Source organism: Fundulus heteroclitus, chromosome 5, assembly GCF_011125445.2.
Source record: "Fundulus heteroclitus isolate FHET01 chromosome 5, MU-UCD_Fhet_4.1, whole genome shotgun sequence".
Classification (NCBI taxonomy): Eukaryota; Metazoa; Chordata; class Actinopteri; order Cyprinodontiformes; family Fundulidae; genus Fundulus; species Fundulus heteroclitus.
The window spans coordinates 5,372,611-5,395,768 of record NC_046365.1 but is presented as its reverse complement, the minus strand read 5'-3'; the positions used below and the strand labels follow the sequence as shown (position 1 = coordinate 5,395,768).

At 39.4% G+C, this 23,158-nt stretch overlaps 1 protein-coding gene across 2 annotated transcripts in view; it reads right to left on the bottom strand.

Moving 5' to 3' along the window:
- The window catches only part of ttbk1a (tau tubulin kinase 1a), a 52,793-nt gene that overhangs the window by 12,650 nt on the left and 16,985 nt on the right, over window positions 1-23,158 (bottom strand). For both annotated transcript variants that reach the window (XM_036136766.1, XM_036136765.1), the window contains exons 2-11: window positions 22,470-22,628; window positions 22,079-22,226; window positions 16,655-16,728; window positions 15,110-15,250; window positions 13,495-13,599; window positions 1,995-2,060; window positions 1,732-1,824; window positions 1,432-1,557; window positions 1,188-1,342; window positions 13-232 (exon numbers count right to left, since the gene is read on the bottom strand). In XM_036136766.1, coding sequence (XP_035992659.1) covers window positions 13-232; window positions 1,188-1,342; window positions 1,432-1,557; window positions 1,732-1,824; window positions 1,995-2,060; window positions 13,495-13,599; window positions 15,110-15,250; window positions 16,655-16,728; window positions 22,079-22,226; window positions 22,470-22,577 — 1,236 coding nt within the window. In that variant the 5' untranslated portion in view covers window positions 22,578-22,628. The remainder of the gene's footprint in view (window positions 1-12; window positions 233-1,187; window positions 1,343-1,431; window positions 1,558-1,731; window positions 1,825-1,994; window positions 2,061-13,494; window positions 13,600-15,109; window positions 15,251-16,654; window positions 16,729-22,078; window positions 22,227-22,469; window positions 22,629-23,158) is intronic.

Below are 23,158 nucleotides of genomic sequence, written 5' to 3'. Positions count from 1 at the left end.
GTGCGTTCAGACCTTGTTAAGGCTGATCCTGAGTCTGTTGCGGTTAAAGTCTGTGTCCTCCCAGGTCTCCACCAGCTCGGCAGCATTCTGCTGCGTGGCCACCTCTGCAGGAGGCCGGCTCGGCGGCGGCGGCGGAGGAGGAGCGTTCTCCTGATCGCTGAAGTGTTCGTCCCGCAGACCGTCCTCGGTGTTCTCCCGCTGAGGATCTCCAGGAACCGGCGTCACAATGGCTCTGTGGACACCAGGCCAGAATCATACCAGGGGCATATCACAAAGTGCAACACACAAAAACAAATGCTTGTTCATACAAAGAAAATACAGTTTAAACTCAAACTTAAAGCAGTTAAAAAAATGGTCTCAAACCCAATTTAGCAGCTACAGCCCTGCCCACACCCCTCAAGATCTGATAATTCAATCTTAAATGTTGGGTTTTCATTAATTATATAGGAAATCCTCCTAACAGAAAAAAGACTTGAATACAGCCTGTGTGTCATTAACCTATATAAGGTGGTTTACTTGGTGTGCTTGTGCAGTTAGTGAAATAAATGAACATTATTCTAATTTATGAAATATGGCTATGTATAAGTAGGTCTGTTTATCTATCTAAAAAAAAAACCTGGAATAGTAGTTCTATTTCTGACAGATGCTAAATAATTCCCTTGTTTTTTGTAAAAGATTTTTTAAAGAAATGTTTTTTAACTATAATTAGCGCATAGAATAATCAATATAGTAGTGTATCCAATGGAGGCCCAGATTTGAACAACAGTCATGGACTATAAATCACAGTATATCAAATGTTCAGGTGCAAATCCAAAAAAATCCATTTTTTGCAAGTAACAAAACATAAATGTTACGAAGAGACAGACACGGCAGATTTATCTGATGCAGAATCATGGAAGGATGTAAGGAAGTTGTGATTGACATTTAAAAGTTGTAAGCCGAAACAAGCTGACCTCAGCCATAGCGCCGCTTTGGTGAGCGGCTGTGAATTATAATAGTGACACACATACTCTACTTTTGTTTTGCTAATAAACTGATAACTTTGTTGTTTTATAGTGCTGTCTACATATCCTGGTGATTATTTGGATAATGTACAGCATATTTGTTTAAATCCTGTTTTTGTGTCTAAAAGATTCACTATTTTATGTGGCTGAGTTGTGCTTTAGCAGGTGTCAGGTTGCTCTTACCCTACTATGGCAGCAGTGGGTCGGGTGTTGTGCTGTGGTTGGGTGGAGGCACTGGTCGACAGCGTGGCATCACTTCCTCCCTTTTCCCAATCGAAGGGCTCGTTCTCCGTTATGATTCGTTCCTTCATGCTGTTCTCAAATACTGACATCAACAGCTAGAAGATTAAAAAACAAAACATAAATGTGTATTCCAGTGCCACCATTACATCTGCTAACAGAGTAATTGTCCTTGCTGATGCGGTACCTGGTAGTCTGGTCTGGTATAGTAATCCAAGGCCTGGACGTGGTCCAGGAAAATATTGAATTCTGAAGGCATGTGTTTGAGCAGCATCCGGTGGTCATAACGCTCCTTAATCTGGCCCACTTGTTCCTGAACAGACACTCAAATGTCAGTCTCAATCTTCATTCCAATATTTTTTTTATCCTTATGTCATTTAGTACCATGATAAAATAATAATAAATCTCCTTTAATATGATTATCCAAAATTGCTGTTTTGCAATTACACTAAATCAAACTACTCCATTGGTGATAAAAGCGTCTGACCTTGTCTTTGATTTTCCGCCACGGTAGCTGTCCAACAGCGAACTCCACCAGCATGTAAAACAAGGACCACAGGTCATCATGGCGACCCATTTCCTAGAAAGGCACAGAAAGGCATCACGTGTTAGGAGAAGTAAAGACTTTAAGATCATTTTTAGATCATTTCCAAAAATAAAACAAAGCTGCTGTGTATATTTCAGCAGTTTATCCATTTCATTCAGTGGGAGAAAACACCTTAGCCAAATGAGAAATCAAGGAGGACTGACCTTGTTCTTATGGGCGTTAACTGAAGCATAGCGGACCGTTCCTCTGAAACCTGCCACAGTCCTCGGCTGAACACACAATAGAGCAAAGTTAACCAACATTCAGGTCAGCGAACCTCTAGATCACAACTCCCCAATCCATCTTCTTCTTTTTCTTTTTCTTTTTTACAAACACTGGCAGCAGTTAAAACAAAGTTGTGGTCTTGTGGACGGAAAGTTCCCACATCCACTAAGAATTGTTGAGAAGTGGCATTTTAAAAAAATGCTCTAGCTTTTCAGAAAAACTATTGTACTGCACTTTCTGGGACCCCCCACTTGCATTAGAACAGTCAAAATGTGTGAGCCATGTCCCAAAAGGAGTAAATTAGGTCCCCACAAAGGTTTAAGCAGTTGTTCCACAGTCCTCTAGTTTTAGAATATCTGTCTTATGTTAATGCGCACAAAATGTCTGAATCATGTTAACACTGGAATCTCACGGGGTTTCAACAGTCTTCTGCTACTATTATAACTATAGTTATATAGTTACTGTTTGGCACAATGACAAAGTGGACACTACAAAATGTAAACTGGCACTCTGGCTTAACGGGCTTTAGACATACTGGCACCACTCAAAGCAACTGCGGTCCAGTTGCAAACATCAGTACCATCAACTGATGTTTGAGCATACTTTGTTTTGTGATTCAGCCGATTAAAGTGACGGTACACTCCACGCTTATTGGCACCTCTGGTAATGATGTACAGAAAACATTCAAATCATCTGTTACTGTAGTGGGAAAATCCAAACTATACAATAAAAAACATAATCCCTTAAGAAATAAATGTTTTTCTGATCACTCGTGGCGCCTTGTTTGTACCACTAAGACAGTAGTTAGCCTTCCCCTATAAGATTTCACAAGGTTGGAGACTGACAGGTGAGGGACGCTTGAGCATTCCTCTTTGCACAATCTCAGCATCATCCAGAGTTTTGGGTCCTGTCTTATGTTCGCTTCTCTTTAGCCCGTCCCACAGGACTTTTGGTTTTTATTTTACAGTATTTAGGGGTCTGGGAAGGTTCATTTTGTGAGTTATTTGTGTTATTAGAAACAAATCCCACAGCATCACAGATTATTCACCATACTAGAGCAGCTTAGATAGGCGGGTCTCTGTGTCCCAGCATATTTACACCTCAGACACACGAAAGGTCACAGAAAGACTCTGATCAGCTTTAAAAAAGGTAAAGCGGATGTTTAACTTAATATTTTCTTACATATATTTTATGTATTGGTAGAGGTGCCAATAATTGTTGCACAAATGATTTAATTTACTATTATTTTTTAACGTGGGCATTTTACCCGTCTGAATTAAAAGTTGTGTTTTCTAAAATTTCTCATGTAGTATCATGGTACCGCAATAAAAGATGAATTTAATTTACACGTCTTTACCAGGGGTGCCAAAACTAATGGCGCCCATAAGACCAATACTGACTCCATAATAACAGAAATGTGTTCTCTCTGCCAGGGTGAGAGAACAAGATGACACCACTCAGTTCCTGCAGCCCTGGTTTGGGAACTGAGTGTGTACTGGCATGAGTTTGCAGCTATGTGAAAAAAATGTTTTGTCCTTCCACATTTCCATACATATTGCTTCTAAAGAGGTGTGCCTGTTTGTAATCAAAGTAGTCTTGAGCGATATTTCTGCACCTGAGTGTGTTTGTAAGTTTGTCTTTTGCTATCTGTCTGCTTTTTTTCATTCATTTCCAGCCCAGTCCCATTTTTAGAGGAAATCCTCTCTGATCTACGACTCATTCTGGCAAAAGAAGGCATCTTACCAGAAATGCTGAAGACCAAATTTTAAATTTGATCTGTAGGCGCTTTACCTTTCAGCCTTTCACAAAAAGACAGTTTTAGGTTAAAACATATAAAAAATATTTAACAAATTGTCTACAAACACCAACAAGCTGAAACTGACTCCCAAATAAATATATTGCTTAAAACGTAGCACATGACAGATAATGACGTGAGTGAAGGTCTTAGCGCCTGCGTCTTATCTTTGCTAACTTTTAGATATTTTCCACTTCCTGTTGAGATAAATCCACAGAGGAATTTGTAGGTGACAGGAATTGCCTTTTTTCAGGTTCATCAGCATTGACTGAAACTCAAAAACCACATCAGTGAGGTCACCATAATAACCTGGTTGCGCTGGCAGCAGCACTGCTCAGTGTGGACACTATTAGCACTATGAGCTATTTTCAGTATGAGTGAGTTTAAAATGCCACCTTTGAAAGGCATTTAAAAGAAAACTATCTTTTACCAAATGTCAAGACATATCTATATAAGTGTGTTTAAGTCCTTATTTAGACTATGAAACTCTAAAACAATCCTTATGCTGGTGTTTTTTTTAGCACTTCGGAGGTGGAATTCCTGGTCTGCTTTAGCTTAAGGTCAAGAACTGATGGCTGGGTGTTGTCCTTCAGAATTTTCTTAGTTCCATAAATCTCTGAAAAATGATGCATCTATTGCAGCATCGGCCCACAGAATGTTTTCCTTGCTATGTGTGGCATGTGTGAGATGGGTCTTTGTGTTGTCTTTGGTCAGCTGTAGATCTGGCCTTGGAACTTTCCCCTGGAGGACACTTTGTAAAATCTCTTTCTTGTTACTGAATCAGGAACATTGAACCTAACTGAGGCAAGTTAGGCCTGCAGAGCTTCAGATTTGTTCTAGGCTCCTTCATAACCTCCCGGATGAATTGTTGATACACTCGAGTGATTTTGATGGAAAGGCCTGTCCTGGCAAGGCTGACCAATGGGTCATGTTTTCTCCATTTGTGGATTATGGCTCTGACTGTGGTTCACTGATGTCCCAAAACCTTAGAAATGGTTTTGTGACCTTTTTCATTGTGTGAGATGCATTTGCCTTTCGTCTTCTCTTAAATTTCTTTAGATCTGAGTATGATGTGTTGCTTTATGAGATCTTTTTAGCCAGCTTCATGCTGTGAGACAGGTTCTGTTGAGGTGATTTCTATGACTCTACAAGTTGGGTAGTAATCCACACCAGGTAGTTAATTGTGGTTAATTGTACTTTAGTCATGATTTAACAAAGCTTTTTCACACAGTGCCATCATTTAGCATTGTTTGTTGCGTTTACTCTCAACATATTTATTGGTACATGCAATCAGTCTCATGATCTGACATGATGAAAGGCTGACAAAAAGCAAAAACAAAAGAAATGCATAAGGTGCAAACACGTTTTTTTCTTCTTTTTTTTAAGAAAATTAACAGTTTAAAGATGTTTGGTTTTTGCTTTGGCCCCTTATTGAAACTTGCTCTTGTATCTTAGGTTTGACAAAGTGGTAGATGTGTGAAGAAGGCCATCTGTGATTGATTCACAGATTTTACCTACAGAACAAACAAATAATTGTTTATGTAAACATTTTTAAATGAAAAAGACAATTTGTTTCTTTCATATTCAAGTTTTAACTTGGTGGTGTGCTGGCGATGTTGCTGTGACCCCTCTGTAGCTATAGAAACCACTCACATCCCTGAGGATTCATGGAGGTGACGGAGAAACGGGAGGCATGCACGTCAAAATCATAAGTCCAAAGGAACTGTAAGAAAAACAAAAATGACACTGAAACATAAAACAGGCAAAATAAAACACAGTCAACATAGAGAAAGCAACAGAAAAGTCACAGAACGTAAATAACCGTTTAAAAAATAATCCAACAAACAAAAACCTCAATGGCTGGTGAGTGTTTGGTCACTCAGATAACTGACATAAACAAGCAGCGGTGTTATTTTTTAATAGACTCTGTTTAAACAGAAATCTGTGAAATATTAACACCTTTAACAAAATTCAGTAGGTTTTATTGAACCAGCAATTTTCTGCATTTTCATGGTCAACATTTAAACACAATGTTAAATAATATAATCTTTACATTTGTAAAACAGAATTATTGAATTTTTTTCCCAATTTTCCTAAATTAAGATTTAGAAATGTATCACAGATTACGAATGCTATGATCAGGGTCCGGATCACAGCATTTTTAACTGTCTGATTTCAGACTTCCTTATAGAAATCAACTCCTAGTACCTGCAGCTGGCCTAAATCTGGTGTTGTCGGCTGCACCCACAGTCAACCATGTGGCTGCAAATCTGGGCAGTTATAAAACCACGGCTCTGTTTTCATCTGCATGGCTTGAAAAACTGCAATACGGGCCATGCACATTATTTTGTTTTTCAAACAAATACAAAAAGTCACGTTTTTGTCATGTAATGCCAGGGATTTACTTTGGTTTTCATGTCAACGTACTTCCTACCATTGCTCTCTGTTGCATCGGCCTCATTCAGCACACCTGTGCCAAGCCCAGCTGCCTCTCTGTTCCACATGTGTGCAGCACTTCATAAACTCTCTCCAGCCTCTTCCTCTCTGGCAGATTATAAACCTCCTTCTGCCAGTAGAAGTCCAGCAGTCTTTCCCTGATCTCATCTACCTCCATGTGATCGACCTTGTTCACGTCCTTGGATTATTTGACCCTCGCTCTGACGTCCAACAACTAATATTCGCTTGAACCCTGTGCTAAGTATAACTCCAACGGCCTCCCTGTGAATGACCATTGCCTTTTTGTTGACCATGACTTCAGATTCCGGATTATAGATTTTTTGGTGGAGTTTTTCTGTCTGTGCGGCTTTGGCATAAAGCCGCACAGACTGAAGAGGAACAGACAGAAAACCTCCCTCTCCCCACAAGACCGGGGGTGATGCCCTGAGTCCCCGGCCTTTCGCCCGCTCTGACATCACCGTAGCTGCTGGTTCCACGCCTACTTCTCTGCCCTGCATGTTGGCTGATCGTTTCAATTTCCCTCTTCCTCTACAGTGTTTAAGTAGCCACCCTGTTCTTTCTTCCCTTAGAGCTATGAGTGGTGATTCACATCCAGAACCATAAACCTGTTTTCAGATCAATAAATCCATCTTCTTATACACTTGCTCCTGTTTTTGGGCTTAACTGCTGCATCCCTGCTGGAAACCCTGACAATAATATATTACCATACAACGTAGAAAAGATTCCTGGATCAATGTGTGCTTCTGTGCTTTTTTGTCTCTCTTGTTGTGTCTCTGCTCTGTCTTCTGTAACCCCGAGTCGGTCGAGGCAGATGGCCGTTCATACTGAGCCCGGTTCTGCTGGAGGATTTCCTTCCCGTTAATGGGGAGTTTTTCTTCCCACTGTCGCTTCATGCTTGCTCAGTATGAGGGATTGCTGCAAAGCCATGGACAATGCAGACGACTCTCCCTGTGGCTCTACGCTTCTCCAGGAGTGAATGCTGCTTGTGTCAAGACTTGATGCAATCAATTGGGTTTCCTTAGATAAGATACTTTTTTGACCAATCTGTATAATCTGATTGAAATTGACTTTGGAAAGTGCCTTGAGATGACATGTTCATGAATTGGCACTATATAAATAAAATTGAATTGAATTGAATTAAATCTGAATTTTGACTCCAAATGTGCAGTGTTAATTTAGATTTCCATGCACTATATAAAAAGACACATAACCATTTTCTCCGTCATTAAATCAGTTAAGGATAACCAAAATAATAAATCCAAAATAAATTCCTGCATAATTAGACATTTATTTTAAATTCACAAGTTTATATAGAGTACATTTCTTTGGTATCTGGAATTGCCATTTCAAGTTTACGAGGGGTGAAATCATTTTTGGTATTCACAAGCTATTCACAAGAGTTTGGTGGAATGTTGGCCATTAAGCTAGTGTAAGCTAATCAGGTTTGCAGGTTGTTTTGCTCCCGCACACATGTGTGCACATGTGTTCTATAATACCAGGGCAACTTGGTAGGTGGAAGCCCAGGGAAGGTACTGCAGGAGGGTGCAAGAAAAGCCTTGCCTTTTTTTTGTCCAGAAAGTACAGCCCTTCTAAATGAGACAGCAGCACCCCCTGTGGTTTGGTCTGTACCTGTGGTGAGTGGTATGATGAATACTATTAAAGCTATAGTTGGTAATCCTGTTCAGAAACACTTTTTGTTATAATAGGTGAAATGGTCCTTCCATCCTGACAGTAGCATTATGTATTCAGGAAAAGGGGGGTAAAAAAATGTATCTCTGTGAGAGCTGCAGGCCTGTAAAAACTAGACCAATTCTGTCATTTGGTCAGAATGGAAAGAACCAATCAGATGCCTTCATGTCTTGTCCTGCCCACAACCCCCTCTGTCCCTCAAGGTCCAGGGGGATCGGCTTATCTATTGGTTGTCCCACATACCAATCATTCAGATTTGCTCACGTAACACCAATATGCTTGCACGTTCCTTCTTAGTTTCCGCTTGCTAGCTGTGCATCTCTAGAGTTTACGTAGCCTGTTAACTTTGGTGTTAGCCATTCATTGTAGCTCCAATGCTTTCACTGTATAATCTGAAAATAGCTGAGAGTCGCAAGAAGCAAATGGTTATAAGAAAAATTGGAAGGCTTCAGTAGAAAGAAATAAGACCAGAGTGGATTTGGGAGATTTGCTGACGTGATCCCCCTGAGGAACGGAGCAGGTAAGACGGTCTTGAGCATGTGCAGTTATTCAAAATGGGACATTTCTTACTTACATTTCTGGAAAGATTGCTCTACTCTACCTTTAATAAACTCCTAAAAATGTACAACGCTTAATGTCACTGAAGATTTATATTATCGTCATCATATTATTTTTGCCATATGAGACTCATAGGTAGTTAAAAGTTGACTGCAGGTACGAGTCAGGCTAATAGCCATTTATAGTCCTTTTTCTGTTGTGTTACAACTGAAATAGGACACATTTGTTTATTTCACATGGTGCCCTGATTACTTCAATATACTCAGAATGTTTGCCTCATACAAATATGAAGATGATCACGTCTGTTGAAACTGGATTATTATAAGCATTAACGCTCAATACAGCACGTTCTCAACAAGTAAATGGCTCTATGGTCATTCTCAGATGTCCTACAAAAATACCATCTGCTTTGATTGTCACAAATCACCAAAGGTCTTTCTGTTGGAAGCAAAAATCCACCTTCCTGAGTCCATCACTGAAAATAGATGGCTGCTTTATTCTTGGAAAATACATTTTGGTTGCTAGATAGACCCCATGAATGGACCAGAAGCAGATCCCAAATGTAATAAAATTTAAGTTGAATGAAGTTATGCTCAAAAATATTATAAACTCTGGCAGATCTAGATTTTAAAGCGATTTTCATTCACTCAAGTAGGAAGGAAGAATAGAAGGTAGCCTTTAAAATATAACCTTATTTACACGATAGACAGCAACATAAAACGAGAGACAGAAAGATGGATAAATAAGAGAGAGGTTAAGAGAGACAGAAGATGGCTGCTCATATAAAGCTGTATTCTGTAATTTTACCAGCTAGGTGGAAGAAACCCCCCCCTCCCCCCCAGATTAAAGAACAACAGCTTCAATGTATTGAACACAGAAAACGATAAAAGTTACAATGTTGAGAACCACTGATCTACGAAGAATCTGAATTGAAGAAACTATTCAAACTGTCGATATTCGCCCATTTAGCAAACAGTAGCAATGCTTATTGACCTAAAACTAAAGTTTAGTGTGATTTAATATCAGCCAGTGAGGAAAACAGATCACGTCTATTCCATACAGTATACAGTATTCAGACATCTGTTTTCAGCTGTAGGTGTCCACAGAAAAAAGCGAGATTGCTGCAGCTTCCTGCTGTCTCTCCTTGGACTTCACTCAAACAACTGTCAGTCCGCGCGGGAAGAACAAGGCCTATAATGGAATATATTACGAGCTGAATTACCTAATTATTGCAAATAACGGGTTATGTTTTTATTTGACTGTAACAGTTTTCATCCATCCTTTGTTTTAGATTGTAGGGCTGACTAGCGATCCCTCTTGTTGCTACAGTAAGGGGACAAATGTCAGCAGGGTGCATTCAGGAGAAGTGCTGCTTCCATCAGACGTACTGCAGGCTCCTCTGACCGAGCATGATGGATGGACGAGACAGAGCGACAGAGGACAGACATAAACAGGAGGGCGACAGGATGACGAGAGCAGGATTGGCAGAACAAGGGAGAGAAAGAACAACCCACTGGGTTCATTGGACTGAAGCTGATTCAGCTGTAGGAAGAGGATGACTGGGGAATACAGGACGGGCGGAGGGAGGGAGGGAGGGAGGCAGGAGAGCGCAGCATTCAGAGTCTCGCCCAGTGACGCACGCTAAAGCATCAAATATTCATCTCACTGCTGCAATAGACGCAACACAACACTGCAGGAGGAGCGATAGGGAGAAATGATAAGAGAAGAAGGTGAGGGAAGGAGGGGCGGAGGGATAGGAAGGTTTAAGAGAGCTGGGGAGGAAGAAGGAGGTGGAAAAAGAGGATGAAGATGGGAGGAAATGAACTGAAAGAGGAGGGAGAGAACAGCAGAGGAGAGGGAACAGTAGATGGATGCACCTCACGTACTCCCTGAGCTAAAAATAACTCACCGTTCAGTCTGATAGAAAGAAAATAAATGGGAGATGAAGCAGAAAGAGACTCAAAGCTGGGCTCGCTTAGACCAGAGACATCTAATAACGCCATCTCTTCCTTAAAACCAGTAAAAACGTGTACATGCATCCTGTCCTTTAATAATGAAGACCCCGAAAATCCAACTTCTACATCCGGTCTATGTCTGCATTTTCTTGCTTTAACAAAGAGCTTCCAAAGAGCTTTCAGTCCGGTTCTTTACAGGCGTCTGAACAATCCCTGAGACTTGATATTGATTGCACTGATTCACCGACACACAGGATGTCAGGATGGCAGAAAGGACGAGACAGTAATGTGATGAGATGCTGCAGTGCAGCAAACACACCCATTTTAAAGACAGGGAGGAGGTTCTTCCTTATATAAAATACCATTAAATACATTAAGAACTATCATTCAAGCATTGAAGAGTTATTCCTTTTACCAATTAAATTGAGTTTAGAACTAGATTTGATCTAGCTTACCAGGTAAAAGTCAAGGCATCAATAGTTGTACCAAAGTAATTTTTTATTTTTTTTAATAAATATATTATTTACTGTCTACAACTTCAACATAGCATTACTATTATTATTACTAGCTAAGAATGTATTTCTCAAAAAAAGACTGGGTTGTTTAATTTGCAAAATGTCTTAGGAATTCGGCCTTACCTAACATAATAAATCTAATATGACGAACTGTATGAGAGGCCATTTCAAACCCAAAAAGGTGAGACCTAGTTCTGCTCTGTGCGTGCTCACGCACTGCTTCGCCATTAAAAGACAAGAAATATTCACAGGGCAGGCGCAGTGGGGCGAAGCCATGGACGCTGTAGTTTCTGTTGTTTACATTTTTACGACATTCACATCTACAAAGCCTGATTCTGGATCTGCACATAAGGTTTAGGAGGCTACACCCATGTGGCAAAGCTAAACAGGACGGTGCTGACGCTCACACAGCTCGGTTGACACCAGAGTGCATGTCGGCTGCACTGCAGCTTTCCGTGCAGAAGCCAAATGCCTACAGTAGCTCTACCGGTGAATCACTGGAGGTGCTTTGGTTTAGGTGTATTTTCTGGGAGATTCAGTCGCTGTGCTGATCCAAATGCTTCTGCATACAGTCAGCTGCAGACGTGGACTGGTGTTGTTTGGACTCTAAAGCTATGTTCACACTGAATGCAAACAAGATACATGTTTCCCATTGGTTGCCTGCCGCTGGTCACTTGACATTTTGCCTCTCTCTCACAAACAGTTCTCACTGACAGCTCAGCCAGTTTTCCCACCAGCCCGCTTCATCGCGTCATCAAAAAGGAGGAGCGTCTATCCGCTTCCTCTTGTCTGTTCAACTCACCGTGGCAGAGAACGATTTTACTGAGCGAGCCACTGCTGTATGTAATGTGGAAAGCTGATAAACTGCGTTTGCGCTCCTGGTGGACGCACCAGCTCGGTGAGTACCACCGCCTGTAGCTGCGTCTGGATGACAGTCGCTTCCAGGAGTACTTCCGTCTTTTCAGGTCCCAGTATGAGGAGCTCTGGGGATGGATCACCGTCCTGGACACCAACTGCAGGCGTTTTTGGTCAGTAAATCCATAATTTCTCAATAGAAATACAGCTTAATTGTACTGTCTGCATTTGTGACATATAGAAAAAAAATGTTGTGCTTAAATAAACTGACCAGGAGGACCCTTAACGAAAATTGACCGAAAAGTCCAGATTGTTGAACTCGAGCGAAATTGTGCATTCCGATGCCTGCCGTTCGCATTGCTCGAAATGCCTCGTTTGCAGCGGGGACCATTAATTCGCTCCTGAACGCACCTTTACATAGGGATAACATGTAATTACTCGCTCCATTCGCCTTGTTTGTGTTCAGTGTGAACGGACCTTGGCACAATATGGAACTTGAAGAAGTAATGCACAGGCTGCTGTTGTCCTGATTTTTAGCACATTATTGGCACCTCTTGTTTTTGTTTCTTTGTTGCTGTGAAATTAATTTTCCTCAGTGGATAATAAAGATTCTTCCACTTGAACTTGATAACAGATCGCTTTTGTCTGTTTGTATAATCCTGAAGCATAAAACCAAAAACACTTTGGAAATTGACTATATTTAAACTCAAGTGAGGTTTCTGGCATCCTCATGTTAAAGTCTGAGGCTATCTAAAAAAACTGTTTGATCCAAGACCAAAGCATACATCTTAAATATAATTTCCAGGTACAGAGTTCTATTTGCCACAACCTTGTTGACTGCTTGATTTTATGATTCTGAAACTAGCGGCTGTTTCTTAGTAGATGACACAATAAACAAAATGTAGAAAATAAAACAAGCATTTTTAAAAAAGAACTAGGAAACAGAGCTTTGAGTTTGGTGTTACAGTACATCTAGAGTCCCAGATAAGCTATCTGTGCTGCTGTCCAGATTGCAATCGGATGAATTCACAGAATGAAAGGTAAAGGACCTGTAAGTAAGAAATGTGCTATAAAGTTTGCCAAAATCATTCTTATTTGTCACCTGGGATGGAAGTAGCATCTATAAATAATCAGTCCTCTCCATCAACAATGCCTTTGTCAAGATTTTCTCATTTCAAACCTAAAGGTACGATGCAGAACTACTTTGGTGAAGTGTGAAGTCCATGTTTACTTCCTGGTTTCTGAGCCAATCATATGAGAGTTCTAAGGGTTGCCAAAACAGAGCGCAGCATTTGGTATTTTATGTTGGGAAAGAGCAGCAGCCTGCAAACATGTAAGAGAAGCAGACTGACCAGAAAAAGAACCATACACCTATCCTGTATAGGTAAAAATACCATGGGGTTTCACAGCGGCAACGGACCATTGAGGAAATGTTATAGGCTATTGTCAGCGGCAGGCTGTTGTGTATGTGCTGCACGATGTGAAACACTTGGTGTCATTATTACTTTTTGCTCCTTTAAATAGATACCTTCTATTCTTTCAGTGAACAAGCAGATATGGTTTGAGACAAAGTAGCTGCTGCACAATATCCATCCATCTATGCATGGTTTCTTACCGGTCGAACTTCTCCAGAGGTGTTGGTGTATTGACGAGCCAGACCGAAGTCCAGCATGTAGCACTTTCTGTAAGTGGAGGGGAGCCGGCCCATCGCAAAGTTCGACTGGCAGGAAAGAAGAGAACAAATGTAATGTCTGAACATAATTACAACTCCCTACATTTCTTTGTGAACTCTTGCTCTATTTAGAATGTATTTTTTCAGTTTGTCATTATTTAGTTTTACTGCATTCATACTCTACATCTTCTCTAAACATTAGCTAGCATGTAGAACAGCGGTTCTCAGACTTTTTACAAGCAACACTTCAGTAAATGCCAAAGTTGCCAAGTACTATGATCTCAACAGACATCTGCAACATGTTATGAAGCAGAAATAAAAGTTACTTTAATTAACATATTTATTCCAATTTATTGGAATTGACTGATGGATGAATACAGTGTTATGTGTTTCCCTTTTATTCAGATGTTGAAATGACAAAGTCTTAAGTTGGAATAAAATCTTTCCATAGATCAAACAGTCTGACCCAACACAACTTCAAAATCCAATTTGGTGACCTTACATATAACACTTAATGATAGCCGCTATTAAAAACTGATTATTCACTCCTATCGTTTATATGTTGTTAAATATTATTACACACATAGTACACATAGTACTTTACAACCTTTTCGGTTTGAAAGAAACAAATTGCAGAGCAATAGATCAAAATAAGCTATTAGCTTGTATCAATTGTTAGTTGGACCACTTAGCATATCAATTAGAACATCTCAATGGTTTCTGAAGCTCCACCTTTAACTCGGTTAAGTTTGGTTGATGTCCTTTCCAGATCCAATGTAAGTCTTCAGAGATAAAAGGAACACAGCAGGAAATGGCTACCAATACTTCTTCCTGTTTTACAGTCATCCCCTCTAAAAAATTTCTCAGCACCACTAATGGCAGCACAAGATCCACTAATGGTTTAAGACCAATGGATCGAGCCTGAAGGCAGACTGATGAAAGCCTGAAGGTATTTTTTTTTTTGCATCTCCTAATCTGGCTCACCTAATCCTACTACTCTGATCAAGGCTGTCCTCTTACATTTTTCCAGCTCTCATTGTTAATGTGCAAATTAATTACATTAAAAAGGTTCCCAAATCCTCTTAAATAATCGTCTCACTTTCATCTGTTCTGTCTTTGTTTTGTTGTTTACCACATATGAAATATGTAAGGTTAAGATTGGTAAAGCGTTATTTGGAAACAAGGCAAATGCGCTGAAGATTTTCAACAACACCATCCAAAACCACTCAAAAAAGTTTTATTAAAGTGTTAACAAGTACTTCATTAGTGTTGTGTAATGTATTCGTTGATTTAAAAGTTTGATGGTAAAACCTTCAGTGAACAGAGATGAATAAATGATCTAGCTCTCTTCATGAAACACAAAATTTGTGCATACAACATTTTCTATTTCGAACCATGACAACTAGCCCATTATTTTCATCTCTTTACAATAAGAAAACTATTTAGATTATTCCCATCCCAAAGTGGATAATGGCAGTCAGCTGTAAAACTACACTGTCCACCAAGGAACACAAACGTCCAAGGCCCAGGTGAGAGGGAAGCGTCTGTTCCATCGTACCGGTTTGATGTCGCGGTGCAGGAATCCCACTGAGTGGATGGCTTCGATGGACTCCAGGATCTGCTTGCCGAGTCGCAGAGTGGTGCTCATGGTGAAGGTTCCTCTGGGCTGACTCCTCCGCAAGTCGGCCAGGTTACGACCCTGAAACAACACAGTTGTTCAATAAGAGACAAACGATATTTGCTTCAATTACTGCATTGGCATTAGCTTTCTTATTAGTGGCTTTCAACATTCTGTGACCGAGAGTCACTGAATGTGGACCAAACAAAAACAAAAAGGATCGTATGTATATCCTAAAAGAACCTCCAAACATGCAGCTAAGTGCCGCTGGTCCTGTGGAGCTGTTGGGTGTAAATTACTGGGTGTACATTTTGAAAAATACACAAAAGCTCTCTGACTCAACAGTTTGATTGTCTCACATCTGCAAAAGTCTAAATCACCTGAGGAAATGTTTCTGGTTTATTTCATGTAGTGTAAAAAACAACATTGACCTCATTCTGTGCAACGCCTCGACTATATTGGCATCAACATTTTAGTTACTGTCCATGATGTTGATCACATAGACTAATTATTGCAGCCCTCGTATAGACATAGTTGCTGAGCAATGAAGAGGGTAACACTTTACAATAAGGTACACAAAATTTAAACGCTCATGTCAAAACATGTCTGTGATTCATTCAGGCTGAGAGAGCGAGACTTTGAGCAGATAACAGGAAGGCTGAGCAGAGTAAAACAAAGTTTTTCTGGTTTTTCCTGTTGAGCTCTCAGCTTCCAGCTGTCCTCAACATGGTGGATTTGGAAATTCTAGCAGGCTTTTGGAAATCCCAGAAGAAGGTGACCATCTGCATTCTCCAGGGAATACACGTGAAGACAGCTGCTAGCTGCAACTAGTTGTGCTAACTGCGCTTATCCCTAATGTTAGATGCTAAATCCAGTCCAAACTGTGAACTCCACAATTATTTAGTTTTTATTTTAAATATTTGTAAAATATTATCAAAACCCTGTTGTTCACCAACTCCTCTTAGGCATCACCTCTGCCCCTAATATTAATAATTGTTGACCACTCAAAAGACTAATGTTTGGGTGTTTTCAGAGCTGTTCTATTATCTTCTTATACCATAGTCCTTAAAGAGAATATAGGATTAGCTAAATTAGGTATCAGCTGGTGAAAGCTTAACAAAAACTGTTTTGATTGGAAATAACCTATAAAATTCTGATCAGTGCATCACTAGTTAAAAAGCCCACAATCCATCCACTATAGACTTCAAGTCAAAGTTGTTCCAGGTCAATAAAAACACACATTCTGAGCTTTAGTAGCCTCCTTTTTTTCTGTTTTCTTTCACCAAATTCTAATAACATTTGTCATATTGAGTCTTTGTCCTAGGAGCAATGTAAAAACACAATAATACTGTAGCCTACTGTACACTTTATCAAGCACTTAAAAAAACAATATCACAGCATACTTATGCAGATTAAAAGGTGTAATGTGCTGCTGACATGTGTCGTCAGCCTACTGTTTAAAGTCGCCCACACACTGTGACTCACCTGAAGCTGCATCACCACGTAGTTAAATTTGTCATTTCTTCCACAACCGATAAACTTACAGACGTGATTTTTACCTGAAAGTAAAGAACATGTGTTGTAAATTGAATTACGCTTTGGGAACGCACAATTAAAAACAGCTTAAATCATCATATCCTTTTTTTTTTTTTTTTTTTTTTTTTTTTTTCCAGTGTCCTGTCTAGCACTATGGCAATAGGAATTGATATCTCAATGCCAGATGGAGCTCGACAGATTTTGCTTTTACAAGTGGAGCAAACAGCTTTCGCCATAGTGCTCCACTTGATTTATGCTTGTAAATAGCTTTATTGTTATTCCTGCAAGGAGAATTTCAAATTATATGGACATGACAATGGGAGAGTAAAGGAAGAACAAAAAGTGAAAGAAAAGAAAAAAAAAAGAGTAGAGGTGAAAGAAAGAGGAGATAAAAGGAAGAGAATGATAAAACGTCCTCTGTCTGCTCCATCACCTGGAAAGAGACACAAAAAGAACAGCACAACCAACAGACATAAAGCAACAGATACATTCGAATAACACCTAGATGCCATTGCTAAATCATATATATTATTATGTAAGCTGACATGTGTAATGTGATATTTGAAAAAAGAAAGTGACACAACATAAATAAATAAATAAATAAATTATAAGATTACTGTATATAAGTGAACACTTAATACCTGGGACCCAGCACCTGTGGGAGATGTGAAAGTGCACTAGTTTAGGTGAAGATTATCCAGAAATAGCTTGATAGTGATTGTGGATAAATCATCATATCCAAGTCTCAAAAATTTTTATTCAGTTAGTTTGACACTTTGTCTTCCTAACTAGATGCAATACAGAGGAGGCAGAGTTAGTCCTTTTTATTTGCATATTGCAGCTTAGTCACACTTATAAAAAAGATGACATCAGAAAGACTTTCACTGAAACTAATTAGTGAATGCAGAGATGCATTAAGCAGCAAGAAAGGCAGCTGCTGTCCTTGGGTCAGTTGAAACTGCAATGAGAACTAAAACAAAGAACAATCCGGTTAATGTTTAGGCTTAATTTATTCATTTCCTATTAATTATTAGCTTCTAATTATGCAGTCAAATTATTCTTTATTCATTGTGGATGATTATACATCTGCAATGAAAGTTATAAGTAAGAAAAGTTTACAGATTACTACATTTATGGCAGATGTTCTTCAACTCCATGATGGCGTCATAATGATAAATACTGGCTGTGATATCCGTATACTCTGAGTAATATTTTGGTAACCGTCCCTTAGTGAGATGCAGAAGAAACCCACTCAATAAAAGGTTCTGGCACATATGATCACTCTTTTATTCAGAAATTAGCACATTTAAATTTGTTGGTTTCCTGGCACAGCTTTTAAATATATAGGTTGGTGCTTTTCTTCTTTTCAAAACCAGTTTTGATAATTTGGGTCATTTTGTCATGTGGAGCAACCCAACTGTGTCCAAGCTTTAGTCATCAGACCCAAACTGTCCCCATCAGGTGAAAGGAAAATGGTTAAGATAAAAAAAGAAAAGAAAAAGTACCTATAATATGGAAGCTGATGGAACATCATGGTTGCACTTCTTAATGAAGACAGATTTACATTAATATGGACTGAAAGGTGGAGACCAAACAGAAACCCCTGGCACAAAAAAGGCATTGAAAGCACTAAATGTATATGACATAAAGGCTTATGATGATGAAATCTAAACTTTTGGCTGGAACTGACTATGATTGAAATAGATGGAGAAACACTTGCAACCTTTCAGTGCAAGTGACAAGTAGGGCTGTGCTAAAATAAATAGATTTTCCAATTCTGAATCAATTCTGATATTAATTCATAAAAAATGATTTTCCAATTCTGAATCAATTCTGATACTAATTCATAAAGATTGATTCATTTAACTGATGATAAATTTTTTCAAATTCATTTTCCATTGTGAACTCAAATGTGTGAACCACCATTACCGGCTCATACTTCCCTCTGGGAGGTGAATTTTTAATGTCATATTTTTAATAATGCACCCGTTTAGTGACCATATTTAGTGTATGAGATTAATAAAGTATTTTTGAATTGAATTGAACTGAAACAGCAGCTGTAGATATCTCTGGCATCCTCTGTTTTCTACCCTGGATCAGTTTGGGTATTCTGCCCCACATGTTTGTGAACGCAACTGTCTCAACATTCAGGGAGAGGGTTTGGTCCTTACAGCCACCATTAACTACCATTGCTTTATTCATTTTCTTTTGAATGTTAATACAATGGTAAATACTTGTATCAATATGTTGCTTAACTACTCAGTCATGTAATTCAGGTAACAGCTCAATTCCAGCAATCCAATTTGAGATTGGATGGAATCGGATCAAAAATAATCGATTCTAAATCTTGAGAATCGAAACAGAATCGATTCTAGAAATTTGAATCGATTCCCATCCCTACTGTCAACATGTCTTAGTTAGTTCATATGTGGGCAAGTTGTGCCTTAAGTCACCAACAAGAACATGTTTAGGGCAGGTTTGTGGTGAATTAAACACAACACATTTAACTCCATGCATCTCTGTAGGGTTGCATATGGAAACAGAAAAAAGCTAAACTGGTGTTACTAGCAGGATAACTACTGAGTTTAGGTAAGCAGTAAAGGAAGCTACTGAAAGATAGAAAGGGAGTCGTAGCTGATGGTTGTAAATCAGCACCCTTATCTCATGTTAAGATAAGGGTGCTAAACTGGCAAACCAATAGCCCACAATTATTTTTATGCAGTGAGCAAATACACATTTTCTGTAGATTCCAATAAGTTGAGAAATGTTCCTTGAAATAGATAATTTATGTTCAACAACTTTACATATCTTAACTTTTTTCCATCTCTATGCGTGCATGTACCAACTTTTGAAACTCTCCATGCAAGTTGAATGAAATACAATCTCAGCTGGCTAAATAAAGAATATAAGTAAGACTAGACATCCTCTGTTGTTGTTTTCTTTCATGTTTTCACATAACTGTATTCCATTTAAGGGGTCGCTAAAAAATAAATCTACCTACTTAACTGCCAACATTAACATGGACAACGAACTGGAACACTAATAAAAAGAAACTAAATGTGGTTCATTCATTTGACATTAAATAATTCACACATCAAGAGTGAGAATATTTGCTGTAACCTGCAGGAGACAGCCTTTAATGTCTGTGAAGGAGGAAGAGGACTGATGGACCATGAACAGCCAGCCAGCTGCTCCAGTCCAACAGCTTGAAATGCCTCCTTGAAAAAGTGGAGGCTGGCCGACTCATCTCTAACCCAGCCAGTCACATGTTGCCTTAACATCCACACACGTGACACAATCAACACTTCAGCTCTGTGGTGATATAATCCTGTTATGCAACATGCACCGATATTTTCTCTGCATTTAATTTAGAACGTGGAAAAGCTGAATGTTTGGCTTTCCATGCTTATACAAACCACTCTGCATCACACAAGATCAAAAATCCACAGAGGTAGTCACAGAACACAGCAGAGAGCTAAATCGTTTAGACACGTGTGTCGCCTTGCATCCTCTAGAGACAAAGGTCCACACCAAGGTCTCAACGCAGTGTTTTGCACACTTATGTAAACGGTCCAGATGAGTTGTGGTGTTCCTCATGGATTATTTCTTGGCCTGCTTACTCTTCATTTGCACGGTTCCGTTTTGACCAGTTTAGAGTGTGCATTACCATTTCTATACAGACCAGGATTAAATACAAAAGTCATATACAAAAAAATTACAAAATTATTGAAATGTTCCTTTATTCTCATCAGGTGTTTTCCTCCAGGCTTTAAAAACAGCAACTATTAAAAATGTATTTAAAAAATGAAGAAAGAACAATCTGGACAAATCACATCTACAAAATTACAGGCCAATCTCCAACCAGCTATTTATCAGTGAAATTATTGAAAAGCTGTGTTTTTAACAGCTAATTAGCTTCCTTACAAGGACCAACTGCTTTGATGTTTTTCAGTCTGGTTTCCGTGTTCAACACAGTACAGAGACTGCCCTCGTCAAAGGGCTCAAAACATCCACATAAATACAAACTATGTAAGAACCACAGTGATAGTTCTATTGGACCTCAGCGCAGCATTGGACACTGTTGATCATGATATATTACTAAACAACTGGAGAGCTGGGTCAGGCACTGGTACAGCACTCAGTTGGTTCAAATCTTATCTAAAGAACAGGGACTTCTTTGTGTAAATATGTAACTTCTCATCAGAGCGGACAAAAGTCACATGTGGGGTACCTCAAGGTTCAATCCTGGGACCCCTACTGTTCAATATCTATAAGCTCCCACTAGCTGAGGTTAAAACAAGAAACAAGATTAGTTACCATAACTACGCAGATGATACACAGATCTACATTATGATGTCACCAGGTGACTCTGAACGCATCCACGCACTGAACGGATGCTTAGAACAAATCGATACATGGATGTCCCAAAACCTTATCCAGCTGAACAGAAACAAAACTGAAGTTATTATCTTTGGACCTAAAGAGGAACAAACTAGAGTCAGCAGAACCAGAATTAAACATAGAGAAGCATCATTTAGTTCCTATGCTCCACTTATCTGGAATAAACGTCCAGAAAACTGTCAATCAGCCGAAACACTAAGGTCTTTTAAATCAAGACTGAAAAACCTCCTGTTTAGAGTTGCTTTCAGCCCATAATAACAGGTTGATGGGTATTGATGTTTTCACCTGACAAAATTTAATATTTGTTACTGGTCTCACAACCAGTGACGGTTTTGATGTGTTTATGATGTTTTTATATTTTCATGATTTAAATCACTTTGAACCGCCTTGCTGCTGAAGTGTGCTATACAAATAAACTTGACTTGACTTGACTTTATTTCAGTAACTTTAATTGCTAAGTAAAGCACTTATGTAGGTTACACAGAGTGATGTTTTCAGGCTTTTAATGTTGTTGACCAATGATTTTCCACTTAGATCTAATGAAAATGTGACCTTTAAGTTTAGATTTATGCATCAGAGAAAAATCTTTTTAATAAAGAAATGTGGAGGACAATGTCAAGTATGTTTACCACCTGCTTAAAGGTTATTATTTTCAAAGGTATTTTTAATCTGACAAAGAAGCCTCGTCGGAAAGCACGTTCTTATTTATTAAATTTGACTGTATGTCCAGTGTTACTATGAAAACTGTGAGAGGTTTCTTTGTGTAAATATTCTAATGGAAACATAAGATGCAGTCATATATTGTTTTCCTGGGGTGTTTAAATTTGATATTTGGAAATATAGGGAGAATACTCAGTTTTAAAATGATGTAGCTTTTTCTTAATTAAAATGTCTGTAGCTTGGAATTTTTACAGTAGCTGTTTCACCTGATAGAAAACACACGAGATGTGGCAAAAAGGTGGCATCTCTCACCTTGCAGCTTCTTAAGAACTGCCACCTCCATCTTCAACACCTGCTTGGGCTGCTGGGCTGACTCCACCTTCAAAGCCACATTCTCCCGTGTCAGCAGGTCCAAGGCCTCGTAGATCTCCCCAAACCCACCCCCGCCAATCTTCTTCAGCTGGCACACAGGGATCCAGGATGCAGACAATTAGAGTCAGATCTACATTCTCTCAGAGCTAGAAGACTGTCACTAAAACATGACACAAACATCAGACAGAACTGCTTTGAAACTAACGTTTAGAAATGATAAAAAAATTCTGATAGTAATTCTATAATTGATTAAATGATTACTTTTTACAATCGCTGTTTGTGGTTACATTTAAATTGACAAACTGAGGGGATGAAATAGTTTCTTGCTCACCACTTTCCATCGGTCCTTGACCATACAGTTTGGCGGCAGGATGTCGGCCTGCTCGGATGTCCCGTTCATGTTGCCGTTGTCCTGGAGGCCGGGGACTAGGCACTGCATCTGCCAACTAGCCAGAACTCGAGCAGCTCCAAGCTTAAAAGAGCCATTTATCTGTGAGGACAGGGCAGGAGGTGAAAAAAAAGGGGGATGGGCGGGAAATGCGAGACAGAATATTTCATCATCTGGTACTGGGAGATTACCCTACAGCTTTCTCCTTGGAGAATTATAGCAGTCCAGTATAACAACAAGCATTAGATATGGCTGACTGCTATGAGAAGCCATTCTTGAGCTGGATCAGGGAACAGGCTGGTAGGAGGGTTGCAGTTGGCGTTGTGGTGAGGGGAGAGGGTGTGATGGTATTTGCAGTAATTGAAGCAAATATCATTTCTGCAGAGGAAGCAGCTGGACCCTTTGGCCTTGTCCTGACTGCAGCCACAGGCATCAACTAAGGCGAAACATTGGAAACCAAAACTGAATAAACTTGCAACCATGAACATGGCACAGGGACATGATCCAATCAGGATCTGAGGGGGATTCAAGCTCCAGTACAATTGGTTAGAATTGGGCTTAAACTGCAGCTGGTCTGGGTCCATCACAAACAAATTCTGCCAACAAACAGTAAAAAGGGAGACATAACTTGG